Here is an 18,712-nt window from a genome sequence, read left to right on the forward strand (position 1 = left end):
AATAAATTGATAAATATACAAATAAATACATGACTGTTTTCATCATTACTTTATGAATTCCATAATTAATGTAAGTTATAAGAGTTTCCAACTATTATGACTATTCATATACATCTAACCAAAATCATATGATCATCTGCTGATGCAGACATTATGAAAACAACTATAAAGAAATGAAAAAGTGTATCAAATATTTATGAAACTGCAAGTGGGAATACTAAACAGCACTTTTACTTTCTTACTTTTCAGATATTCAGATGGAAACAAATGGATTTTTGGAAGCACATTAACAAAGGTGAAGTAGTGATGAATAGATTATTTCCAAGACACCAAGCCATACGTGAAATTCATGATTATTTATCATGATTATGTAAATAATCATAGCCATAAGTTCACGATTATTCCATGCTTTTAAAATTGTAATCCAAAGACGATCTGATGCATTGCTCAGTATCAGTTGCAATAACTGTAAAAGAGGATAATGCAATGCATTGCTGGAGTGTCAGCTTTAAGCAACTTTTTATTAAAGATGAACTTGACTTGTTACTTGTTATTCACATACAGCAGAGCTAATTCACATATGGAATTGACTCCATTAGCTCAGATAAATCTCAATGTAAAAGGCCCTTTTTGTTTCACAGCATCTCTTCGATATTATATTTGCTCAATGTCTCCTTTCAGTGCACAATGATAACATCTTATCTTTGACACAATGACAGTTTTTTAATGCACTCTGTAAGCACCAACTGAATATAAATAGAAATGCTTTTATAATTATTTCAATTGCATTGCATAAATTATTAAAATTGATCAAAATTCTTTAAAGTATTCATACCAGCAATGGACTTCAAAAAATATACATAGATTCCCATCTTGGCAAATACAAAGGTGTATATTGAAAGACCATAGTATTTGTACAATGCGCAAAGGAAAAAAAAATGGGACAATTCTACATCTCCTGCTCTACTGGGCCAATTGACGAAATTCAACTTCCATTTTTCATGTCTCGAAAGCACAACTTAGGATACGTATTAGATTTATACATAGCATTGTTCTAATATAGGTATTTTGACACAAAATCGGACATTTTCTGAAATGACATGCCAACTGTTTTCCACATTTTGATTCTGCGACTCAAATTATGCTATACTACCAAATTTTGTAAAAACTGCAAGAATATTTTTTAAAAATTAGCTCTCAAAATTTTAGCTTCTCAGTGTTAATTGAATTTGATATATATTTATTAATATCTCTTTTTTTATTAAACTTATTTAATCCTTCCTTTTATATTTCGAAATTTAGGTTCATTTCATATAAAATTCGCCCATTTTTTATGATTTATTTTTAAAAGTTACATTTTAAAATAATTTTTAATAATAATAATAATTTTTCGAAAAAATTTTGAATCATAATCTATGAAAGTTTTGCCATCATCTTAAAGCAGATGTCTTTCTAAGCATACCTGCAAAAAATTAGAGCTTTTTAAATAAAAATTTCCTAAGATATACATGAATTTACATTTTGGAGCATTTTGAAATTTGGCGTATTTATTATAAGCGATAATAACGAAAATGTGGTTTACGCATTTTGTTAAAATTATTTGTAAGTATGAACGATAACTTTTTTCTGGTTGTAGACAATGGAAAAAAAGAAAGGAAAATAGTTTGGTATAAATTAAGAAATTCACTAAGTGAATTAGTCTTGGCTGAAACTGAAAAAAATAAGCCACGATAAATTTTAAAATTTCTTACCAAAAATTACAAAATTTAATATCTAGGCATAATTTGAGTCGTAGAACCAAAATATGGAAAAAAATTGGTGCGTTATTTTAAAAAAAGTCCGATTTTGTGTCAAAATGCCTATGCGAGAGCAATGCTATATATAAATCTAATATATATCCTAAGTCACACTTTCGAGACATGGAAAATGCAACTTGAATTTCTTCAATTGGCCCATTAGAATGGGCGATATAGAACTATTCCCCCTTTTTTTTCGCAGTGTATACATTAGATTTTAGAGCAAATTGACACTTGTATCATGTTCACACAGCCAATGCTCACTATAAAGACCATTTATTAGACCAACCCATTATAAAAATAGCGATTCCTAAATGGTGAGAAAATATTAAATTTGCTTTTGATATATAGATCACTCATTATAACACCCACTTCTGTAAGATGTGAGGGTCATCAGAATTAGAGTCACAGCACAAACTGAGAAGTCATAGCACAAAAATTTTGCTTTTAGATGGAACAACATTATAACTTAATTTGTTACAAATCGGCTACCAAAATGTTCGAGATGATTCAAACAGTATATGGTGATGCATCGTTATCAGGGTGTATGAGTAGTAAAATCGCTTTAAATGAGGACGCTAAAGTGTTGAAGATAAACAGGCAAAAATATAGGCTGATCTTTGGAATATGGTAACTGGTAGTTTGGTGACATTTTGGAGGCGATAAAGGTTACTACCTAGGACTTTGGTAATAATGTGAGAAGTACTCAGTTCCGATTATGCATTATTTTGTGTGAGGGAAATGAGAGATCATGAGATATGTCATGTGACATTAATGGACGAATTACAGTTCTTTAATCGGAAAAGGGGGGGGGGAATTTGGAAAACTGTAGTACTATATTATTTTGTATTAAGCTTCATTGTGTGTTGTGTGAAATAGTGGAAGTGTGCGTGCCACGTAATGAAGATTCTGAAGATTAGGTGAGTTAGTATTTTTAATCATTTGAGGATATTATTTTTATGCATTGTTCTAAATGTAAGGAGTAAATAAATTAATATGATATTATTGGAAAATTGTTATTAGCAATGATTTAGTTTAAAGTAATTAGGATTGTAATCTAATTTTTATTAATTTAATATATGTGCTTATTTATATTTTAAGTAGTGTTTTTAATTTAATTATATTTTAATTTAATGATCGTGATTTTGTGAGTTATATGTTTGTAGTATTTTGGAATACGTTTGAGTAGAATACGTTGAGTATTTTCATGCATTTTCGTGAAATTTTTCAAATTTATGAGAAAGAAGCAGTGTACATGGATACAGTGAAGAGTGTGCGCAATGCCATTTTTGTGCAATTCTGGGATGTTTTTTTAAGTAAAAATAAGTCGACGTGTACATGGTTTAGTGATATTTTAATTAAATGATAGTTATTTTGTGAATTTTATGTTTGTAGGAATTTGGTATACGTTTCAGTTAAAGTAAACGTGCATGGAAGTAATTTAAATATTTGACACTAAGTATTTGTAACCATTTGTAATGTTTGCGATATGAATTCGTTGGTGACGTTTATAATATAAGAGATAATTTAGAGGTAAAAGTTTTTGGATATTTTATTTATTTTATATGTGGAAATGTTCATCTTTGGAAAGGGTATATACTTTTTGAGATCAGGTAATTTCATATATGTTCTTTTTACCGGATTTAAAGATTCACAAAATTTTCATGCATTTTCGTGAAATTTTTATAATTTATGAGAAAAAAAGCAGTGTACATGGATATAGTGAAGAGTGTGCGCAATGCCATTTTTGTGCAATTCTGGGATGTTTTTTTTAAGTAAAAATAAGTCGACATGTACTTGGTTTAGTGATATTTTAATTAAATGATAGTTATTTTGTGAATTTTATGTTTGTAGGAATTTGGTATACGTTTCAGTTGAAGTAAACGTGTATGGAAATAATTTAAATATTTGACACTAAGTATTTGTAACCATTTGTAATGTTTGCGGTATGAATTCGTTGGTGACGTTTATAATATAATAGATAATTTAGAGGTAAAAGTTTTTGGATATTTTATTTATTTTATATGTGGAAATGTTCATCCTTGGAAAGGGTATATACTTTTTCGTGATCAGGTAATTTCATATATGTTCTTTTTACCAAGTTTAAAGATTCACAGAATTTTTTTGCATTTTCGTGAAATTTTTGTAATTTATGAGAAAATAGCAGTGTAGATGGATAAAGTTAAGAGAGTGTGCAATACCATTTTTGAGCAATTCTGGGATGTTTTTTTAAGTAAAAATAAGTTGATGTGTAAATGGTTTATGTGTATGTGCTATTCTGAAAAACGCGCAAGCAGTTTGCGACTGTGCACTTTTCCCAATTTTGCAGTTAATATTTGTCATGATTAAGCAGTTTTGTTACATAAAATTTCTAGCATAAGTGTAATTCGGCTAGTAGGTTGTTGGAAAAAGTGTTCAGTGAATAAAAAGAAAAGAAGGCGGCGAAAAAAAAACATAGAGGGTTGCTGTAGCAGAGTTGGTCGCCAAATTTTCGCCAAGTTACCATAATCCAAAGATCAACCAAAATATATTCATAGCCGTCCCTTGGTGACAATTGGCGGTACATGACACTGAGTTTGTGCAGTTCTTTGATTTGATATTTTCGAAAAGAAAGAAGTCAAAGAAATGAACAAACTTGGTATTCCTGTACCGCCAATTTTTGCCAAGGGGTTCCCATAAATATACTTTTAACACATATTTATGTAACCGAATTTTAATAAAAATTCAAATTTTCTACATAATATCAAGATTTCCAAAATCTAGCATGTTAAAAAAGGGGAGGGGAAAAAAGAGAGAGAAGAAAAAAGTACTGGTAATGTACTATATCGCATATTACCTTTCTTTTAAAATTAATGGTTTCTTCAACAACATATCTAGATCAATATTTTATGAAATGAATATATAAATATACAAACTGAGATACTCACTATCCAAAACAGAAATATCCTAGGCCAATACCAATTGCCAGAGCGACAACATGCCTTATTTCAGGTGATACCCTTTGTGGACAAAATGCTTTTCTGTATAAAACAGCAAATGCCAATGCAGTAAACTGGCAGACTAAAAAATTCACCTAAGAAAAGATTTGAATAAAAAACTACATTTTGGATACCGTTTACAGTAACACATATATTTTCATAAAATAGAATAACAGAAAACACAGTGTTTATTATCAAAATTCAAAATTTTATTTAAAAATATTTAATAAACTTCAAAATTTTCAACAGGAAAAGTTTTAATTTTTATTTTAATGACTAAATTTTTGATTTCTTACTATAAAAAAATTACACAAGTTTAAACTATTTAGTTGCACATTATACTAACATAAAAGTCTCAAAAGTTCTAGATTTCCAAGCATTAATAATAATATATCTTGCAGATTATGCAGAAGGAAAGAATATTCGTTTAAAGATATATTTTTTGTGTTCAGAAAAGGTGATTCAAAAGTTGTATACTGGTTGCACATTTTTTACAATTTACAGTTGGCAGTCTTCTGTTGTCTGTTATCAGCTATAAAGGTGATATAGAAAATTTCCATAAAGAGTAAGTCAGTAATTAAGAATAATCATTTCAGACAAAATTTTGATAAGCAGTTTCTGTTATCATAGAACAAATATACTGATACAATTGCAAAAGTGAAACAACAGATGTCTGCTGTTATATTTTCCCATCAACAATATAAAATCTTAAGCATATTGCATTTAATAAATAAAAGTATTTAATTTGGAATTTAATAATTCATTTTTATTTTTTTTTTTTTAGAAAATCAAGAAGACAGTAAAAAAAAGGGTAATTTCTTTTCATTTCAAAAGCATGTATAAGAACAAACATAAATATGAAATAGGCTATCTATACAGTGTAAAAAATAAATGCACGGGTATCATTATTTGGGATCAAGTGACTTTTAAATGATTCAGTTTAAAATACCTGGTCTATAGGCAGACGTATTAACTCAGCTAACCACGAAAATGTACGAGTACCGACATAAAATCCTCGCTCTGTTGAAGCCATTGAAGTAAACAGTCAGTGTACAAATATTATATTAAGTCCTGGAATTTAAAAATATAAAACAAGTACAGAAATAATTCATTATCAGTTTCACAGCCTGCATCTTATCAATATAAGATCAATGTTTATTTCAAGATACGCTTGAGCAACGATAATCGCAGGTTTCTTACATCATCTCGCTTAGGAATATGTAGTTGCACATATTACTAATTCACATAAGACCACTTTTGCCCTCCAATGACAGCAAATCTTCGCTTAACCGCATAAACAGACCGAAAAGGAAACTCGGCGGAAAAGAAAATTAATGCCACCGTCTGCTAACTTTTACAACTATCTATTATTTGCGTGGCTTTCTCTGTAACGCGAAAGCATATGTAGGCTAGCTACGAAAAAAAAAAGTTAAACATTGAATGACGAAGGAAGTTAAAAAAAATTAAAAGTATGACTTAAAATGTCATATCATTTGTCATCCATTACGGGAAAAAAAAAAAAGTACAATTTTTTATTTTTTATTCAATGGTAGGGCACATTACAAGGATTAAGAATTGCATAGGAACCTATACCTGGAAATAGCAGGTGTAAGTGGTAGCAGAGGTAGAAGATGAGAAACGAAACAAGAGAGTGATTTATTTTAAATATTTATTGGACAAATGGTGTTTCGACAGCTTGAATGTTACAACAGATGCTCGAAGTTTGCACCACCAAACGCCAAACATGCCTGACACCATCGATTGCCGAACATGGTCAAACACACCATGAGTTTCTTTGATTGTAGCACGTGCGCAGGCGAGTCTTGACACGAAATCCATTTTAGACACAACAGGATCGTGATACACGACACTTTTGATGGCCCCCCCCCCACACAAAAAATCAAGGCTCGATAAATCAGGTGAGCGTGGGGAAGGCAGGGAACAGATTCACCACGCCCAAACCATCGATGCGGGAATGATCTGTTCAAACGGCTACGAACATCCAGTCCAAAATGAGCAAGCGCCCCATCATGTTGGGATCACATGTTGCGCCTCACATTCGGTGGAATATCGTTCAGCAAGTCGTGAAGAACCTGCTCCAGAAAGATAAAATAATTCGCGGCATTCGCTGGTGTCAGGCATGTTTGGCGTCTGATGGTGCAAACAGTTAGTATCTGTTGTAATATTCAAGCTGCCGTACACCATTTGTATTCATGTCCAATAAATGTTTAAAATTAGTCACACGAAATCCATTTCAGACACAACAGGATCGTGATACACGACACTTTTGATGGCTCCCCCTCCCACACACAAAAAAAATCAAGGCTTGATAAATCAGGTGAGCGTGTGGAAGGCAGGGAACAGATTCACCACGCCCAAACCATCGATGCTTCTTTTCCCATCTTCTACCTCTGCTACCACTTACCTCTGACATTTCCGGGCCATGGGTTCCTATACAATTTCTTAATCCTTATTACTTTGCCTTACCTCTGTTACAAGTTTGTTGCAACATTTATGGTACACCTTGTATATCGGAAAACCAGGCGACCCAAAACGCTGGAAGACATACGAGGAGGAAAGTAATACAATAAAAGTGGCACTAAAGCTAGTGAGGTTCTTTCAGTGAACTAAAGCTGGAAGGGGTAGGCATTTGCTTTAATCAATTATTCTCTTTTTTAGAGCATAGTGTAATACAAATCACTATATGAGGGGACTTGGCAGAAATTAATATTTGGTTTAGTTCTCATGCCATTTAAATTCTTCGGGAAATTCGTGATTAAAATAAATCAATTCATATACAAAGTTGAATTTTCATTAATGCCTTAATGAAACCTTAATCATTACCTCCCAATTCTTAAGCATTCATATCGAGCCGTAATTATTAGTCCAAAGGGGCAATTTACCCAGAAGGACTATTAATTTCGTTTTGGAATTTTGTGTTGATTTACTATGAATCAAGGAATAGGAGAATAGAGAATCAAGGAATAGGTTAGAATACGAGGTCTATTCCAACCTCTTTGCTATAAATGTCGGTTCACTTTTCAAATTATTGCCACCAAATATTAGAGCCCTGCATTATATTTCTGCATAAATGTATGTTTCTCACATTGTGATAAAGCAGCGGTACCTAGAGCCATCAAATATTGAATAACGTACGTTTCCACCCGAATATGGGCATCTGGAAGCCCAAATTTGGAATTTGTTTTATTATCTATTTCATATTTTTTAAACCTTTAACGAATTTTTGATTAACAAACTCATCGATTTCAAAGCAAACAATGGCAACAACGCACAAAAAAAAAAAAATATCCAGGGTGCGAGACTGTAAATCGGAAATTCTAAAGATATGCTCATTTAAAAATTATTTTGCGATATTGCTGCTGAACTGAATTTTACGTTTTAAGTGCGAAGAAAATTATATTTAATAAATAAATGTAACACACAAAACTCCGCTTTGGGCGTAATATAAAATCTGAAGGCTTTCAGATTTTTATAATTTTGTCTCCTTCTTTTTTCAGCGTTTTAGCGCTTTAGAATCTGTAATCTCTACAAATAATATATAATCTTTTCTTTTGTAGAACTTTATGTAGACTGCGAGTGTCAACAGTAGAAATAAAAATAATGGTAGGATGATGTTTTAAAAAGAACATGAGTGTCTCTTCCTCACGGACTGGTGGAAACGGTGTTCGCCAGTCCTCATCTCCTTTCTTCTTCCTTAAAAGCAAGATTGCTAAAAAGAGCATCTTTAAAAAGTGAATAATAAATTGTTTTCTTTTAAATATAGTAGTGATACAGAGTTTAATTATATTGTCTCACAAATGGAACCTAAATATGTAGTTTCTATTTGAGATAATAACTGATAAGACTGAAAACAAATATTCATTGGCAAAAGATGGTTTATTAAATATATTTAAAGAAAGGGAAAATAAACGAATCAAACGCCTTTTCACTGGCATTGAAATTGGGGAAATGAAACCCAGCCATCTCTTACAAAAACTGAAAACCTTGGCAACTAGTGATATATCTAACAAGGTATTAAAAAACATTATGGATGGACAAATTGCTGCACCATATCAAAGTTATATTGGCGGTTAGTGATGAAGGTGTTGATAAATTGGCGATTGTGGCTTATAAGGTTTTCGAAATGCATTCACAAACTAACTTATATGAGGCTTATTCAAGTGAAGTTAAGAATTCGAGCGTGTCTCCAAATACTGCTTCACAATTACTTGAAAATATCTTCATTGGAACAGCGGATTGAAGAATTCCATCTCCATCACCAACCAAATTAAAGAAGACGTCATACAGAAAGGAAAAACAGATCATCGTCTAGAGGCAGAAGTAGAAGTCGGAGACGTTATAATCCGGATTGTAAATTGTGTTATTACCACTTCACTTTCGGATCCAGATGCTTTCCGGAAAAATGTAAGCCGCCATGTAACTGGAAAAACCCGGAAAACTTGCCTGCGCAGCAGAATTAGAATTAGCGGCCGGTTCTGCTGCTGTAGATTCAAAGAATTGCCCTATAGAATTTAAGTCAATTACAGACTTTTTGTAATTGATAAAATTTTTGGTTGACATTGTGCACACGTAAGCCTAATTCCACCCACGTGTAATGACAAGGTAGCGATTTGAAACTTTATGCTGCAAATGGTACTGAAATCCCCTGTTTCGGACACAAAATTTTAACTCTTGCTTTGGGGCTTTGTCGTAATTTTCATTGACCATTTGTCATAGCCAAAGTCAGCAAAGGCATTTTGGGTGCAGAGTTCCTTAACCGGTCTAATTTATTGATTGATATTAAAAACAAAATGTTAATTGATAGTGTAACTAAATTCAGCATTATTGGTGAAATTGCATCCTCAATCGATTAATCAATACAAGCACCTTAAACAAAAATAATAAATTTTCTAATATTTTGGCACATTTTCCGGAAATCACCAACCCTGATTTACTAATTTGTAAAACAAAGCATAATGCTGAACATAACATACGTCCTAATGGCAAACCAATTTTTTCAAATGCGAAACATTTATAAATTCTGTTATATAAACAAATCAAACTCAAGTTTATAGAAAATCTACTTCTAATTATCGCTTCTTTTCTGCATAAAAGGTTATTCAGTTTCCGACACGGAAGTGCTTATTCATCGCATAGCCGATTAAAGTATGTGTACACCAAGGCCCAGCTTTAGGTTCTTTATTACATAACATGTATACTTATGACATCCCCCAACACCCTACAATTCGGTTGGTACTCTTCGCTGATGATACAGCTATTACATAGTATAACACAGGCCAAAACGCTTGAAAAGAGTTACTTTCACATTATCTTGATATACTCAGATGATTGGTTCACAGATTGGAGAACTTTAAATAATGTTAGCGACTACAATGCAGTTTTATTTTATAAAGGTTAGTCACATAATTTATCATCTGCCTCCACGTTATTTGAAGAAGAAATACAAGGGAAAAAAGAAGCTAGGCAGATCTTGGCATTATACTTGACAACAAATTCACTTTTATACCTCATTTTACTAAACTCAAATATAATTTTAATATTGCCATAACTAACTTAAGAGAGCTCTTCTCGGAAAACATCGCAATCTTTAGTTTCGTAATGAAATGATATTGTACAGAACAATAACCCACCCAGCCTTACCTTACGCCTCCCTCATATGGGGACATGAAGTAAAAATAAATCTCTATGAAATTCAAATTCTGCAAAATAAAGCGCTTAGAAGCCTTCGAGAAATAACTAATTTTTGATTTACAAGGAATAGCACGTTATATCCTGATTTAAAAATCGACATCCTACACTACATTGTACTATATCGAACTGTACATAGAAAATGCACTTCAAACAACACCAAATCACTATAATTTCAGTTCAAAATTGCGAACCACAACTCCAACAAAAGCACGCACATTTAGCTATAGTCTGTTACTTTAAAATATGAGCTTATTTTACACTGTCCGATTTGACTCTAACTATGAGAACAACAGCAACGTAAAGAAATCGTATCCCTTCATTTTTTTCTTAACTTCATTTCTGTTCAGCATATTTCGCTTCATGAAAGGCACAGGAATGAAAGCAGATTTGAATTATAGTCTCAGAGATGACGTGGAGAAAATAAATGTTGCGCAATGATAAGGACGTGAATTATGACCTCAAATGGGGAATAGCAACTGGGGGAGGGGTTAAAGAAAAAGTGTATAATACTCTTATTTTGTAATAATTAGCATCATTTTAATATTGTATTTTGCTGTTTTCATAGAAATAAAAATTTGAATGTTCCTGATGGACCTTCTGTTGCTGATTATTACACCTGACTCTTGCAATTGGCAATGGAGTAGAAGTGGCTGCTTCTCGGAACTTCTAAATCCTATATGGTTATTCGTGTGGCTATTTTCTAACACGGGTTATGCTATATATGATTTAAATATTCACGTTGTATGAATTTAATGGTGCCCGTGTTACACTTCTGTTTTCATTGCCAATGCCGGTGCAACCTATGCGACAGCACCGGGCGGTAGAATTTAGGGGCAGAATTTAGAGAAACACAAAACAGCAAAATTTAGAGACAGCAATATTTTTTAGAATTTAAAGTTGGCACTAGGAAGCACAATTAAGAGGCGTCAGTATTTTTAGAAATTAGGGAGACAATGGGCAGCAGAAATTAGGATCCTCAAAAACTGCAACGGACGGCAAAACGTCTAGCACCGGCCCTGTTACCATTAAATATGTGTGTGTGTGATTATGGCAAAGCCTCGAGGGCTATCTGCCTAAGGGGAGGTATGCCTTCGTGGAGGACTTTCTAAGGGAAACTGGATCGTATACACGTTACACATGGGGAACTATCATTTAAATTTACCGGCTCCACAGTCTCTTACCGACCGTACTACCGGGTCTGAAACCCTAAATGCCTCCGTATTAGGCGGGAGGTGGTCATTCAGACTAGAGTGCCAACAAAGAGCTTAATAAAGTAACGATACACCGCCGCACCGCCCACACTTATGGGTGACGGATCAGAAATGCCCTCGTTCTTCACGGCTGAACGGGTCAACGGGGGTCACCACTCCCCACGAACCGAGACCACCATGAGGTGTGGTCCTATAATCTTGGCCGCTCTACCGGCCGGTTGCGCTCCTGCCAGTACTACACGGGCAGTCCACCAGGCAGAAGGTTTGGCATGGAATACCAGAGTCGTAGTGGACTGTCCACCACCTTACCGTTACCAATACCATGGTTCGCAAGCGACACCACCTGCTCCGTGGCCTATAGCCTTCCCCCACTTCGGCCCAACCGTACAGACGGTCTTCCCTCAGGGGTTCTGGAACCGCCAAGTTCATAAATGATATACCTCCGTGGCCGAGACTGCCTAGGTACAGATCCTAGCCAGTAGCTTCGCAGGGTTCTCTGCGTCGACCCCCAGGGAGGGGTACACATGGGGAAAACCAACCATCAAATATGAGTTCACCACTATAAAGCTTTATTAAAACTGACCATAAAATATGGGCTTCGAAGGATTAAATGCATCGCAAAAAGATGATACTTCCGTTTTTAACTGAATTGATCTCATGGTAGAACAGTTTGATTGCAATCAATAATGTCATATTGAATAATCTATTTTTTTCTAAAAGCTAACAGAAGTCTACCAGCAACAGAGCGGTAAAAGCTAATGAACATTAGCAGTTCCTTTCGGGGTTCGATTCCTGGCCGAATGGGCAAATCGAATGGGCGTTTTCGTGGTTTTCCTCATGTGTTATGCGACTACCAGTCAGTTTTCCTTGAAATGTTCTCCACGGGGTCTCCCTCTGTTTCAGTGTAGGGCCTCAGTGATGGAACACATAATAAATAATTAAATAATAGATAAACATAGGTAAAGCTAACGAAAAATAGGTAAAGCTAGACGTAAGTATCTAGTAATGAAAAATAGGTAAAGCTAGACGTAAGTATCTAGTAATGAAAAATAGGTAAAGCTATTGGAAATATTGTTAAAAAATAAAAAGGGTGCTAATGGCTTGTACAGCTAAAATTCTTTTGCTACAGTAACTATCGCAGAAAAATTCGTGACTGTATTAGTCAACATTTTTCTCCCAAGACGACCAAAATTTTTAGAATTTCAATTTCACGAAAAAGTGCTACGTAACAATGAACGTTTAAGCAATTATGTAACTGAACTGTGCCATTTCATAGAAATTTGAAATTTCGGAATTTCGTTAAGTGCGCATTTACGAGATCATTTCGCCTGTGGAACTTTAAATGAAACGATTCAAAGATATCCTTCGGAACTGAAAACTGACATTTAGAACACGCGATATCAACGGTTGCAGATGTTGCATAAATGACAATAGACAAGGCAAAAAATATTCATTTACACAGCTTTTCACTTTCACGCCCTATGTATATATGATAAACAAATTTGGATTCCAATGATTTTATATAAACAGTAAAACAATCTTCAGCCAACATAAAAATCTAAGGCTGAAATGAGTGAGTGCAGATACTAAAATAAGAATTTTCCATATTTGCCAGGTGGTCAGCACGATTGTAGGTAGTTTAAATTTCTTAATGCTACATGTTATGTGCATAAACGAAAGGGTCCCATCGTGAAGATTTTTCATTTTAGGATAAAGAATGTAAAAAAATTCTATTCCTTATATTTCAATGCAGGATAAGACACAAGAAAACTTTTGAACTTTTTTTAAGTTGCTTGTGCTGGCTTTCAGATACAAGATTAGTTAGTGTTTACCGGCAACCTTTAAATAATCCCTGTTTGGGCATGAAGGTATAAAATAAATGCATAAATAGCACTCCCAAAGAGTAATCGAAAGTAGTAACTTACATTAAAAAAGAAACTATATTTATTAAAGGAAAAAAATGTGTTACGGAAATAAATTCATGACCTTTTCATTAAATTATTTCTTTTGATTTTGTCCAACATATTATTTCCCATAAAATATAAGGTCTTTATATTTGTTCTATAAAATTATAAGATTTCCAGAGAAACTTAATTTTATTGAGACGTTAGTATATAATTAAACTGCTAGGATCAACTTCAGCTATTGATTACCTGATATAAAACTTGCAAATGTGTTAAGTTATGACTGCTTCCGAACTATTATGGACTTGTCTAGTGTGCATATATTTTGTTATTCCGATTGGGAATTTAATTAAAGAATTCGATGATCTTTTTAGCGAAATATTAACTTTTTATAAAGACTCTTTAATATCATTTACGATTGATGCTGGTGTGGAACCAGTTTATAGCAAGGCAATAAATATTTCCCTTGTTATGCATTTAAAAACTGACACTGTTTTAGATAGACTTCTCGCAGGAGATGTTATTAAACCTATGGCAAACCTTGCTTGGTTAACTCCGATAAGTAAGCCATAGGATGAAGTTCGTTTTTATAATAACGATAAAATTACTTTAAATATTGCAATGACTGATCATCCCGATCCACTTCTTAACATTCATTATCTAATCTGAGAGGATCAGCTTTTTCACAAAAATCGATCTGTTTCAAGTTACCTTCAGCTTTCAGTCGGTGATAAATGTGCTGAAGGTTCAGATAATTATTAGAAACAGAGGTGCTTACAAGCTTAAAAGCTTGCAATAGTGAACTAACGTTGCTTTGGATTACTTCAGGGCCTTACAGATAGCACAAATGACAAACTAGAAAGCGTTATTGTATACTTTGATGATATTCGTATAAAGGCTATACTTTTGGAAGAACTCGCTGATAAATTGTGAGGAGTTCTAACGCACCTCAAAAAACCAGGTGTAAATATATATAAAGAAATTGTTAGTTGGATGCAACCTATAGAATTATTGGGATGCAAAATTAAGACAGATTCCTAATAAAGCGACTGTTGCGAAGCATTTACTTGGCTTGTTGAGGTAAAATGCTGTAAGGAAATTTACTGGTCAGTATAAATAAAGTGTATAAAGAATAAAACTTCTCTTAACTTCAGATTAATGTTTTTGATAATTATTATTATTGTATTAATGTCTTTTGATAAAAAAATTCTTATAATTCTTATTTGTGGTACTTACAGACAACCATGAAAATCTAGTTACTTTTACATCGAGAACTATAACTTCTACTGAAGAAATTACGATTACAAATTAATAAGAAAATCTTATGTATTATAGATATTTTTCGGTTGCCTATTATGATCCCATTTACAATGTGTGCTCAATTTTTCTGTGTCATGTTATTTTTTCCTCAAAAGCTCCTCCGCACATGTGCTTTTGTAATGAATCTGCGGGCTTCTCTCAAGCATTTGAACTCTTACCATGCTAGTGAACTAATTTTGAAATTTGATATCGTACACCGAAATCACTAAGTGCGTTAGGACTCAAAATGATTTGCTATGGCTCCAAAGTATCATTGGAAGAGTCTGTGAAGTGGCGAATCTTCGACTATTTAGAAGATGGGCAGTAAACCGCGGAAGCACTGAGATGGGTAAGTATTACAAGACAGATAGCCTGTACGGCTATGGAAACAATTTCAAAACTCTGTACTATTGTAAAAAGTGTACTGTTGTAAAAAGGTCTGGATAAGGTCGTAAAAGAAAAATAAGTACTTAAGATCGATATCTGGCAATAATTGCCATTCAAAACATTAATTTGCTGCTTGGCAGTTACTAGCAGAGCTAGTAGCCGCGATTAATGAAAAGGCCTTAATGCAAAAAAGGCCAAGAATATGTGATTCACTGTATTCACAACAAAAGAGGGATTGCTTTAATTAACCGGTACAAAAGAATTAGAATTGGAGTGATCACTAATGGTATCGTTACCTTTACTACTGAATAGGGGTATAGTTTAGTATCTTTAGTATCTGATTCTAAACAAGTATACATCTGAAAGAAAGTTTCCGTCGAACATTTTAAGATCGTGGAGAGCTCCGCTAATGCAGGTACGATGGTATGGGAAGGAATAACGATCGATGGACGTACATTTCTAGATGCTTTCAACAGAGGATCTAAAACCGGCCAGAGGTAACGAGATGAGGTCTTCGAACCTTATGTAAGACATTTCACAGGTGCATATGGAGCTGACGTTTTATTTTAGGACAATAATGCTCGATTACATCGAACAAACCTCGTTGACGAATTCCTTGAAAGTGAAGACATTGAGAGCATACTATGGCCATCAAAATCTCTTTATCTTATCGGATAGAGAAATTACCGGACTGCCTTGGGAAAGCAGTTACACGGAGACGAGAGATGTAAATGCCCTGAAGACTGCATTGCTGGAGAAGTGGAACTTAATTCTCCAAACTATAGTTAACAGCGTTTTGACAGCAAGAAAACATTTTGTGATTACGTGTATACAAGCCAGGGAAGAACATGTGCCATATTAAATTCATGTCTTAATTTTTTACTGCTTTCTTCTTCTTCCTCCTTTTTTAAAAATCTTCTCGTAATATATTATTACTATGTTTATTATTTCATGCTACAGTTTTATATCAAATGCAGTGTTCTTAAATTCTGTATTTATGCGCTATGATAGGATTCATTCACTAAAAATCAATAAAGCTAAGGTTTCTGAGAAAAACTATAATGTTAAGCTAATTTTACACATGAATGCATTTGAGTCAAATACTTTAGAAAATCACCAAGAATCTGCAAAATATTTAAAGTCACTTCATTTTATATAACTATTCTCCCATGCTCTTTCAAATGTCTTTCGTTAATAATGCTTTTTTGCTTTCCACTTAATTATAAAATTTTAAAAATAAATAAATAGATTTTAAAAATATTATTTGTTTAAAAATGTCCTGAATTTATTTGAGAAAAATCATAAATAATTAATTAAACGCATTTGGTTAATTATTTTAATTTTTTAGTTAATTATGATTAATTAAAATATAATTGCATCAATCATAATTAACTATTAATCATTATATATTTTTCAAAATTGAACTCAGTATTTAATGTTTCTAATTATAATTTACACTACTTTATTTTCGATAAATCTGAACGCAGGAAAAAAAACTTTTATAAAAAGAGTTTTTTGGTATTTTAGGCTCATAATTAAGAACATGCCATAAAATTCTATACTAAAAGTTAAAGAAATTTGCTTATAAATTTTCTTAAATGGGAAGAAATTTGTTTCTCCTGCGTTACAAAAGCGCCGTTGTTTTTTTGATAAATAAGTCCTGTTGTTATTAGGGAGATGGTCATCATCTAATGACTCATCGGTGCATATTTTTCTTGATATAAAAGCTAAGCGAGAATATCGGATTAGCTCTCTTTTGTCTCTGATAGTAAGAAAAGGTGTATATAGGTGATGCAAAGCATGCATATAATGGTGGTAGAAAATGCGGCAGTTGTTAATATGCTTTACCCTATAATATTAATGTTTTGATGCAGAATGCCTGTTTTCCTGAAAGAGGTGATTTGCGTAATGCATTCATTGCATGATCTGAGTACTGCGCTACTGAAGTATAGAAGCAAAGGATTGAGGATAATGTTTAATGGTTGACAGCATAGCATCGGAGGCTTTTCATTCTACTTTACTAAAAATGCTATTCTGTTTTTCAGATTGTGTTTAATTATCAATGATTATGATTAAAAACTAAATGTGGTATATCACCTTATTACATTATGGTTTTAATATAACATGTAAAAATGCACGTCTTTCTAAATGTCTTTAAATGTACTTTTGCAAATGCATTGCTGCGTATCGAAATTAACAAAAAATATATTAATATTAATTAGTTTTCTCATAAAAATTTTCCGTAAATTTGTTAAAAGTTCATGTTAAAAATTACTCATAAAAATGTAAAGATTATTATAATAGGTAATGAAAATACGTATATAAAATTGGTGATTTAAAGGAAAAGAGGATCTAATGATCTTTTTACAAAAGAAGATAAAATAATCGCTATCAAAATTAAACTATTGCTAATTGGCTATTAACTGACGATAGTTCATAAAATATATTTATGTAGGTAAGAAAAAGGATAGAAATGCTCACTATTTTGGAGAGAAACAATTTTTGATTTAATCTGCGATAACCAGGGTTTCTAAAATTATTCTCAGTATCTTCTAATTATTTTTTTCATTATTATTTGCTTGGTTTTTAAGCAAATAATTATGCAAAAAATAAATAGAACATATTGGTGAGAATAATTTTAGTGTGTGTGTGTGATTATGGTAAAGCCTCGAGGACTATCTGCCTAAAGGGAGGGATGCCTTTCGTGGAGGACTTTCTAAGGCAAACTGGCTCGTATGCACGTTACACATGGGGAAAACCACGAAAACGCCCATGCAGTCAGCCCGTTCGCGGGATTTGAACCTCGGACCGAACTACCAGTGTTCAGCGACTTTACCGCTCGGCCGCTGGTGGGCCATAAATAATTTTTTTTTTTTTTTTAGAAACCATAGTTATTGCAAATTAAATAAAACAATTTTTTTTCCCTTCCAAAATATCGAGCATTTCTATCTTTTTTTCTCTGCATAAATATATTTTACGATCTGTCGTTAGTAAATAGCTAATTAGCAGTAGTTTAATTTTGATAGCGATTTTTATCATCTTTTGTAAAAAGATCCTTTTGGTTTAAATTACCAATTTTATATCTTTATATTATTATCATTTTATATCTTTATATTATTATTATTTTATATCTTTATATTATCTTTTTATATATTTAATTATAGATATATTTATATTTGTATTTTCATTAACTATTATTATAATATTTACATTCTCGTAAGAAATTTTTAACATGAACTTTCAATTTTTGAGAAATTTTAATGAAAAAACAAATTAATATTACTTATTATATTTTGTGTTAATTTTGATATGCAGGAACGCATTCGTATACATTGAAAGACATTTAAAAAGACGTGCATTTTCAGATCTGATATTTTACAGAATATTTAGTAGTTTAATCATAAAACTCGTATTTGATATTAAAC

The 18,712-nt window shown here is 32.7% G+C and overlaps 1 protein-coding gene across 3 annotated transcripts in view; it reads right to left on the reverse strand.

The window, feature by feature from the left end:
• Positions 1–6,088, reverse strand: part of oys (lysophospholipid acyltransferase 6) — a 72,241-nt gene extending 66,153 nt beyond the window's left edge. For all 3 annotated transcript variants that reach the window (XM_035353854.2, XM_035353853.2, XM_035353856.2), the window contains exons 1-2: positions 5,724–6,088; positions 4,724–4,869 (exon numbers count right to left, since the gene is read on the reverse strand). In XM_035353854.2, the coding sequence (XP_035209745.1) occupies positions 4,724–4,869; positions 5,724–5,807 (230 nt within the window). In that variant the 5' untranslated portion in view covers positions 5,808–6,088. The remainder of the gene's footprint in view (positions 1–4,723; positions 4,870–5,723) is intronic.
• Positions 6,089–18,712: the final 12,624 nt, after the last annotated feature.

The sequence above is a fragment of the Stegodyphus dumicola genome, chromosome 3 (genome assembly GCF_044657685.1).
Source record: "Stegodyphus dumicola isolate Sdum_Otavi_A_Nest chromosome 3, ASM4465768v1".
In the NCBI taxonomy this organism is placed as follows: domain Eukaryota; kingdom Metazoa; phylum Arthropoda; class Arachnida; order Araneae; family Eresidae; genus Stegodyphus; species Stegodyphus dumicola.